The 9,555-nt window shown below is 41.2% G+C and overlaps 1 protein-coding gene across 2 annotated transcripts; it reads left to right on the top strand.

The window, feature by feature from the left end:
- Positions 1-4,650: 4,650 nt before the first annotated feature.
- Positions 4,651-9,159, top strand: LOC100266498 (uncharacterized). 2 transcript variants are annotated; one of them, XM_059735569.1, is made up of 4 exons: positions 4,651-4,876; positions 5,662-8,066; positions 8,280-8,439; positions 8,550-9,159. In XM_059735569.1, exons 2-3 carry the CDS (start codon positions 7,151-7,153, stop codon positions 8,381-8,383), a joined length of 1,020 nt encoding a protein of 339 aa, XP_059591552.1. In that variant the 5' UTR covers positions 4,651-4,876; positions 5,662-7,150; the 3' UTR covers positions 8,384-8,439; positions 8,550-9,159. The 2 variants fall into 2 exon arrangements, with proteins under 2 accessions (XP_059591552.1, XP_059591553.1); XM_059735570.1 differs by having other exon boundaries at positions 8,167-8,439.
- The last annotated feature ends 396 nt before the right edge of the window (positions 9,160-9,555 follow it).

Genomic DNA, 9,555 nt, shown 5'->3' with positions numbered 1-9,555 from the left:
AAAAATAAGAAAAGCCTAAATCTAAATCAAGACTGCCAAGGGTCATAATAAGGGATCAAATAATCCATCAACCAAAGTCTCCGAGGTGACTCAGAAAATGGTAAGTCGTACGGGTAGTAATGGGCCACCAAGGAACTACCGTGGAGCACTGGAAGTGAATTTAAAGACATGTGCTAAAAGGACAAAATTGAGGGTCTACACCAGGGTAGCTCATCCTAGTCCTCAATATCCCCAATTAAACAATAGTAAGCTGGTGCAGACCTAGTCTCAATCAGCAATGGTCGCACAGTCACTCCCGCAGGAATCTCAATCACAGAAGCCCAGGCAACTAACGCATCAGCAAACTGATTTTCTGCCCGGGGCAGATGTATATATCTCAACTCCTCAAACCTATCAACCAACAAATCCAAATAAGCATGATAGGGCTTCAACTTCTCATCCCAAGTCCTCTAGATACCCTAAGTCTACTGAATAACCAAGTTAGAATCCCCGTGGATTTCCAACTGTCTAACTCCAAGATCGAGCGCAATCTCTAGACCTGTAATGCATGTCTTATACTCAACAACATTATTCGTCAATCGATGATGATCAGAGAATGCCAACTGGACTGATCTGGGAATATGATCACCCTAAGGTGATATCAATAGGATACCGATACCAAACCCTGACTATTTTGCGGCACCATCAAAGTACAATCGCCATCCTGCAATACTGGTCACTGAGACAAACTGCTCATCAGGGAAATCATCGTCAATCAGTCTGTCATCATATACGGGCAAAGAAGCCAAATGATCTGCAACAATGCTCCATTTTACTGACTTCTGTGTAACATATTGAATATCAAACTCTGTCAACAACACCAACCATCTCATGAGCCTACTAGTCAAGACATGCCTATCAAACAAATATCTCAATGGATCCAATCGCAAGACCAATAATATGGAATACTCTGTCACATAGTGCCTCAGCCTCCTAGTAGCCCAAACCAATGATAAACAAAGGCGCTTAATCATAATGTATCTGCACTCATACTCCAACATTCTCTTACTCAAATGATAAATGGTTTGCTCCTTCCCTGAATCATCGAGCTGAGCTAACATGCATTCCAAAGCCATGTCTGGAATTGACAAGTACAGAAGCAGAGACCGCCCCGGTGTGAGAGGCACTAAAACTGGAGGAGAAAGGAGACACTCCTTAATCTTCTCGAAAGCACGCTGGCAATCATCATTCCAAACTGTAGGTTGGTTCTTCCTCAGAAGACGAAAGATAGGCTCGCATATGTTTGTCAATCTAGCAATGAAACGACTGATATACTATAGTCTGCCAAGAAAGCCTCTAATCTCTCTCTCAGTCCTCGGAGTAGGCATGTCAAGTATGACTTTGATCTTTTCGGGATCAACCTATATACCATGCTCACTGACGATGTGTCCTACCAATTTCCCAAAAGTCACCCCAAAAGTACACTTCTTGGGATTCAATCTCAGCCTGAACTGTCGGATCTTCTCAAAGAATCTCTGTAGTGCTGCTAAGTGATCTGCCCTGTCTCAGGACTTCACTATCATGTCATCCACATATACCTCGATGTCTCTGTTCATCATGTCATGGAATAAAGTAGTAGCAACTCTCTGATAAGTGGATCCCGCATTCTTCAACCCGATAGCAGTAAGTACCCCACTCAGTGATGAAAGAAGTCTTCTCGATATCCGCTAGAGCCATCAAAATCTGATTATACCTACAAAACCCATCCATAAATGATAACATAGAATGCCCTACAGTGCTATCAACCAACATATCAATGTGTGGAAGGGAAAAATCATCCTTAGGACTGGCCTTGTTAAGATCCCTATAATCGACACAAACCCTAACCTTGCTGTCCTTTTTAGGAACAGGGACGACATTAGCCAGCCACTCAGGATATTCGACCACTGACAGGAAACCAGCATTAAGTTGTTTATGAATCTCTTTCTTAACCTGCAAACTCTATCGAGGGTGTAATCTCCTTAATTTATACTTAATTGGTCTAGCATATGGCAGGATGGGCAAGCGATGCTAGACTATAGAGGGATCAACGCCTAACATGTCCTCATATGACCATGCAAATACATCCAAGTATGACCTAAGTAGGTCAATCAGTATACTTCTCTCGTCAGGAGATAAGAAGGTGCTAATCTTCAGCTCCTTGGGTTGATCAAGGGTCCTGAAATCTACCAACTCAGTGCTACCTAAAACTGGTGTTTCTTTTCTTTCCTTTGAATCTGAATCAAAATCCGACTGATCACTCAATAGGCCATCTGGGCCTCTCACATCATCAACATCATGTATATATGTTGTGGGTGTCGGTGGTACAATCAAAGGAAAATGTAGTGACACAGGTGAATACTCAAAAACACTCATATCATTATTATTTCCACCAGCCACATCATCAAAGCGGGTGACAAACTCGGACATAGTGTCAAAAGAAAGAGGTGGGTCTACAGAATCGGATGCTCCCTCAACAGTGATAACATCAGGAGTAACAACAGTAACAAAGTCATCATCATCTATCTCAAGCATAAAAGCCCCAAACATATCCAAAGCAGAACGAGGCCCATGCGGGGCTGCATTCAGAATACGACTAGTACCAATCATATCCATCTCGTCTGTGAAAGAATCATAAAGAGTGACATCATTAGTGTCAATCACAGAAACTCCGAACAAATCGAAATTAAAGTGGGGACCATGTGGGACTGCATCGAGAATACGGCCTACCCTTATCATGTCCATCTCATCGGTACAAGCATCAGGTAGAGTCACTCCATCAGCATCAATCACAGTATCCATAAGTATATCATAATAAAAAAACTGCCTTCGGGAAGCATATAGAGAACATGTTGGCTCGGTCGGGCGACAGGGGTACAACTATCATAACATCAGGTGTCTCAGGGATCCCGACACCCAAATGCCTCTACCCTAAGGTCCATTGGAGGTCCTGAACCTTAACAACCTCTAAAATACAAACGATCCCCTCCACGTGGGGTGCATGATCTGAACCTCTGACAAAGTAATCAGTCAACTGAAAGGTGTACGGGCGAAGGGGGTAATAAAATGGAACCCCAGATAAGCGGGCCCTTACTCTGTCCTTGCACAGTCGCGCCATGTAACGTGCATCCTTCTCCATAGGAGTGTAACCTAACCCATAAGGTATGTCATGATCAATAGTGAAAGTAAACTCGTGTGGGCCCTACTGGCAGCGACCCAATCCCAAGTCGGGCAGGTAAAACATGCCTCTCATCATGCTAAGCACCATAGTGCTACTATACTAGTCGAATGACATAGACATCATATCTCTGCTGTCATCCTCTAAACTAACAACCTATACCTCATCAAAAGAAAACCCGGTCAAATGCAAGTCATCCTCACTGTGACTAATCTGTAATACTGGCTCAGAAGAAGTGACAACATCCCGGTCAAACTGTATTGTGATAATGCGACCCTCATGTATGAACTTCACCTTTTGATGAATGGAAGATGATATGGCACCAGCCTTATGAATCCAAGGACGACCAAGAAGTAGGTTAAATGATGACCGAATCCTTAGAACCTGGAAGAGTACTGAGTATCTAACTGACCCAATCATAACGTGTGTAGTGAGAGTACCCATAACTGTCCTCTGAGTCCCATCATAAGCTCTGATGGTTTGTGTAAATGACCCAAAATCAGATGAAGAAAAGCCAAGAGCAATAGTTGTAGCCAAAGGACAAACGTTTAAGGCAGAGTCGTTGTCTAGCAGGATTGTCGGCACTCGATGGCCTGAACATGCAACACTGATATACAAAGGGTGAATGTGTCTCGACCCTTCTAGTGGCAAGTTATCGTCGGAAAACACAATGCACGTAGCCTTATCAGCTGTCAGAAAGTGAATCAGCCCCTCTAGGGTGGTAGCAGTATCAACTCTAATCTGGCTAAGAGCTCTAACCAATGCATCTCTATGTGTCCTTTGGCAAAATTATTTTGATGGGTCACATTATATGTAATTTATGGGAGGAAATGCTTGTATAAGTTTTCAATGTGGGATAGGTATATGTAGAAAAGAGGAGTATGAGAAATCAAACCTAAAAGGTAGCAATAAAAAAAAGAGATTGCTACTACTAGACCAATTGTAAGCTTTACGAAAATTTTTACAAAAAATATATAATGTTTATTTTTATAAATATTTAAGTGCATACTTATTTTTATAATGATAAGTATTAAAATAATATAAATTAAATAATATAATAATTTTTAAAATTATGAAATATTTACCAAGTGAAAGAAAATTTTAAAAAAAAATCTTAAAATGAATAAATTGTTTTAGAATAAATCTTCAACTTTGTTTTCATTTCCCCAAATAAAAGATTATTTGGAAATATAAAGTATTTTAAAATAACTTTAGTATATCTTATTTTGCTTTATACACTCCCATGTCACTGAATTTTATGATTGGTGGGTTGGGTATCAAATGCTGTTTGGTACAACCATCATCATCATCAATCTGTTTTAATTACTTCCATGACTTTGGGTATCAAATTCTTTGATGCAATGGACTTCTTTCCTAATTTTTTTCTTTTATCACTTTATTAATCTGAATAGAGTGCCTCCACGTAGCGTAAAAATGGCCAAGTCCAACCAAGTCTTTGGACGTACGAATCATGGGAAACTTCTTTACCTTCTGATATTGCTCCCCCTTCACTCTCAGCACAACTCTCATCTCTCACACCCAACACTGATGGATCTCCTGCAAGCCAAGCATCACTAGTGTTTGATCTCGTCCGATCTTTGTGGGAAAACTCTGATTTGGGAGCTTTGATCTCTGGTCTCAACAAAGCTCTCATCATCCACAAGCTCATCTGCATTCATGGTATTGATATTGGCGCCCTTTTACCCTTTCTGTCATTCTGTTTTTTCATATTGAGTTTCTGCTAAAATGCTGAACTTAGATGGGGATGAATGCAGAAGCATGTTCTTCTATAGTTAATCAACATGTCTGGATGAAAATTTTACTAGTTTTACAGGGAAAAGATGTTTAGTAGTTGTAGATTTGGCTGTGAAGATGATTTTTGGTTCATTTGTTGACAATTTGAATCCCGAATACAATGAATGTTGCATTTGAGTCATATTGATTTGAAAAGAAAAAAAGAATCCCACTATTAATGTCTCGGTCTGATATGGCAGAGAAAGACTCACACAACCCTACATCACTAGAAACTAGACATTGATGGAATCAACATTCAAAAAGGAGGAGAAAGGCTTGGGAATTGGAGTAGTCAAGCAGGCTACAATGATTTGATATGAAATGACACCTGATTTAATATGTTATGAAATGATACTGCAGCGATACTTTTAAAATATAATAATAAAAAGAAAAATAGTTGGTAAAGCCCTTTTTATGAGGGAACCCCTATGGGGTGAGACCGAAAAGCCTCTCTCTTATTAGGATGTGGGATGACTTGAATGTTAACATGATAGGCTTTGTGGGTAATATCTTCTTATATTTCTCAACAGTATGTGGCAGAGGCATTCCTTATCTTACTTGTCCGAGAAGGAAAATTTAATGCAATGTTGGTGGGACCTGTGTCAAGTCCATTGACATTGCAGTGCACGCCCGCATGGTTTTCATGACAAGGGACATTTCTATGTTTACAGGCTCCTAGATGAAGAAGAAGAAGAAAAAGAAGAAAAATAAGGGGGACGGGTGATTCAATGGATCAAATTCTCTCCATTATTATTCGCTGGTTGTGGGGTGAAAAAGATAATAAAAAGAAGCCAAGTGAAAAACTACCCCTGATTTCTCCACCGAGATTGGGCTCAGACACCAACTCTTCAATCTCAAGGCCTGCGTTGCAACCAAATCCAATTACTTCTCCACCGAGTTTAGGATCATGTAGGGACTACACATTGCAGACAAATCTACGGACTCATCCTACGCCTCCACTGAGCTCTAGCTCTAACTCTAGCTCTAGCTCTAACCCATTCACCCACTCCAAAACAAGTGGTGCATCACGTCTTCAGCCAACACTACAGACTCATAATCAACTCAACTCGAGCTCATGTGGCCTCTCTATCGCGACTGTATCATCCCCTGTCCAGCCAAAACTAGAGACTCACCAACAAATGAGTTCTAGCTCATGCAGCCAATCCAGCACAACCCAGCACAATTTGAATCCCGAATACAATGAATGTTGCATTTGAGTCATATTGATTTGAAAAGAAAAAGAATCCCACTATTAATGTCTCGGTCTGATATGTAAAGCCCTTTTTATGAGGGAACCCCTATGGGGTGAGACCGAAAAGCCTCTCTCTTATTCCGATGTGGGATGACTTGAATGTTAACATGATAGGCTTTGTGGGTAATATCTTCTTATATTTCTCAACAGTGTGTGGCAGAGGCATTCCTTATCTTACTTGTCCGAGAAGGAAAATTTAATGCAATGTTGGTGGGACCTGTGTCAAGTCCATTGACATTGCAGTGCACGCCCGCATGGTTTTCATGACAAGGGACATTTCTATGTTTACAGGCTCCTTGATGAAGGAAGAAGAAAAAGAAGGGGGGGACGGGTGATTCAATGGGTCAAATCCTCTCCGTTATTATTCGCTGGTTGTGGGGTGAAAAAGATGATAAAAAGAAGCCAAGTGAAAAACTACCCCTGATTTCTCCGCCGAGATTTGCCTCAGACACCAATTCTTCAAGCTCAAGGCCTGCGTTGCCACCGAATCCATTTACTTCTCCACCGAGCTTAGAATCATGTAGGGACTACGCATTGCAGACAAATCTACGGACTCATCCTCCGCCTCCAGTGAGCTCTAGCTCTAACTCTAGCTCCAGCCCATTCAGCCACTCCAAAACAAGTAGTGCATCACGTCTTCAGCCAACACTACAGACTCATCATCAACTAAACTCGAGCTCATGTGGCTTCTCTATCGCGACTGTATCATCCCCTGTCCAGCCAAAACTAGAGACTCCCCAACAACTGAGTTCTAGCTCATGAAGCCAATCCAGCACAAACCATTTTTACCCAAAACTAGTGCAGACTCATCAGCCACTCAACTTGAGCTCATGTGGCCTCTCCAGCACGACTGTATCATCCCCTGTCCAGCCAAAACTAGAGACTCCCCAACAACTGAGTTCTAGCTCATGCAGCCAATCCAGCACAACCCATTTTTACCCAAAACTAGTGCAGACTCATCAGCCACTCAACTTGAGCTCATGTGGCCTCTCCAGCCAAAACTAGAGATTCACCAACAACTGAGTTCTAGCTCATGCAGCCAATCCAGCACAACCCATTTTTACCCAAAACTAGTGCACACTCATCAGCCACTCAACTTGAGCTCATGTGGCCTCTCCAGCACGACTGTATCATCCCCTGTCCAACCAAAACTAGAGACTCACCAACAGCTAAGTTCTAGCTCATGCAGCCAATCCAGCACAACCTATTTTTACCCAAAACCAGTGCAGACTCCTCAGCCACTCAGCTCCAACTCGTGTGGCCTATCCAGGCCAAGTGGTACTTCTCATGCTCAGCCAAAGATACAGACTCATTCTTCACTACTCTCTAGCTCCTGCAGCCACTCTAGCGTGAGTGGTGCATCCCATTTCCAGCCAAATCCAGTGACTCTTCCACTGAGCTCTGTCCCAAGCAGCAACTCAGGCATCAATGGTGCATCGCAGCGAAACTCTCTGGGTTTTCCACTGAGCTTGGACTCACGCAGCAATTCCAGGTCTGATGATGCATTGGATCTGTTAATTCCTGCAAAATTTAAAGTCCAAGTTGTAGGTGATGAGAAGCAAGTTTCTGCACGGCTCCACCATTACGACATAATTGAAGAAAACGAAGAACGAACCAGAGGAGCGGTAGGAAAAAATTGGTGGGACTACAGCAGCTGTGAAGAAGACGTAGAGGAAGGAAAGCTTGGAGTAAGATGGATAAAGCACTACAGCAGTGAGTACAAAATATTGCTGCTGGGTGAAGGGGACTTCTCATTCTCTGCGTCTTTGGCTGTGGCTTTTGCTTCTGCTACAAACATAACCGCTACTTCTCATGATTCTATAGGTAACAAATAAGAAATCCTGAATCATAAGTTGGTAATCTTCTTTGAGTGTTTCTCATGAATGTCATGATTTTGATTGATTTGGGTATTTTCTCATTCTAGTCCCGAGTAAACCTTGATTAGCATGTGCCCCAGCACCCATTTGGGGTTTGTCTTATGGCCTTAATTGACGACTATCAACTGCAATTTTCTGAGTTTTTGAGCACAAACTATAGGCATGCCTTGTCCAACATCGATACACTACGGAGCTTGGGAGCTAAGGTCATGCATGATGTTGATGCCACCAAAATGGCAAACGTTTTCCCATTCAAATGCATGAGTTTTGATCGAGTTGTTTACAACTTCCCATTCGCTGGATTTTTTCCCTGTGATCTGGTTGGTAGATTCTTTCTTTGAAAAGCTCCTATGAATTGAATTTATGTATAGCCTGTATTCCCAATTCTTACATGAAAATTTTCCTTCTATATCATTGTTTCTTCTTGCAGGCGAAATCAACTGCTGGTACAGCTGTTTTTAGAAAATGCTAAGAAGTTGATTCACATAGATGGAGAAATCCACATTACTCACAAAAGCAATGGCTTCTTTCGTGAGTGGAATTTGAAATTTCTAGCCTCAAGAGTTGGGCTTCGACTTATAGAAGAAGTGCCCTTTAATTTTAGGGACTACACAGGGTACCGCACCAAGTATGGCTTTGGGGGTGACAATAACTTCAACTGCAATCCCAGCAGAACATACAAATTTGGGCATAAAAAACTGAATGAGAATGTGTGGAATGAAAATGTGTGGATGTGATCTATAGAGGAAATCTTTGAAGATGGAAAGGTTTGTACATAGAAAAGGAAAAAAGGTTGAATTCTGATGATATCGCAGGGCAACTCTATGATAGGCATTGTACCGTACAAAGTTAAATAAGGTCCTTGCTTTTCTATGCCTTCTAGCAAAAGTGATTCTTCTTCTTCCCTTCTAGTAGGCACATATTGCACCCCAAGTTGCAAGCACTGAGATTAGAAATCCTATAATCTTGTAATCAAAGTACCTGTTATCACAAAGGCACAATGCATGCTCAGCACATGAAACATTGTGCTTTGGTTTTTAGATGTCACTAGCCATTATATTAACACACACAAAAGCATAAGCATGATATCTTACGATCCTAAGGATTGCAGTCATAGCCCACCAAACTTTATTTTCAGCACACCAGAATTCTTAAAGCAATATGTTTTTATATGCTGCACCCAATTTCTTATGATTTCATACATTTATTTATATGTTTTATATGCTTCTATGTTTTGTATATATTCTCATACTCCCATTGTATCATATTCTAAGCATGTCTCCAACACGGCCACCACGTTAATTTATTTGTGTGGAACCCACATTTTAATATGTACTAGTAGAGATGAAGGCGGGATTAGAATTTAAATAAATAGGTTAGGGATGAGTTTGAAATTTTTTTAAAACACATGCTATACTTAAAACATAGGCAGTATT

The sequence above is a fragment of the Vitis vinifera genome, chromosome 19, assembly GCF_030704535.1.
Source record: "Vitis vinifera cultivar Pinot Noir 40024 chromosome 19, ASM3070453v1".
NCBI classification, from domain to species: domain Eukaryota; kingdom Viridiplantae; phylum Streptophyta; class Magnoliopsida; order Vitales; family Vitaceae; genus Vitis; species Vitis vinifera.
The sequence above is the reverse complement of the archived record's forward strand: the minus strand, read 5'-3'. Positions and strand labels throughout refer to the sequence as shown.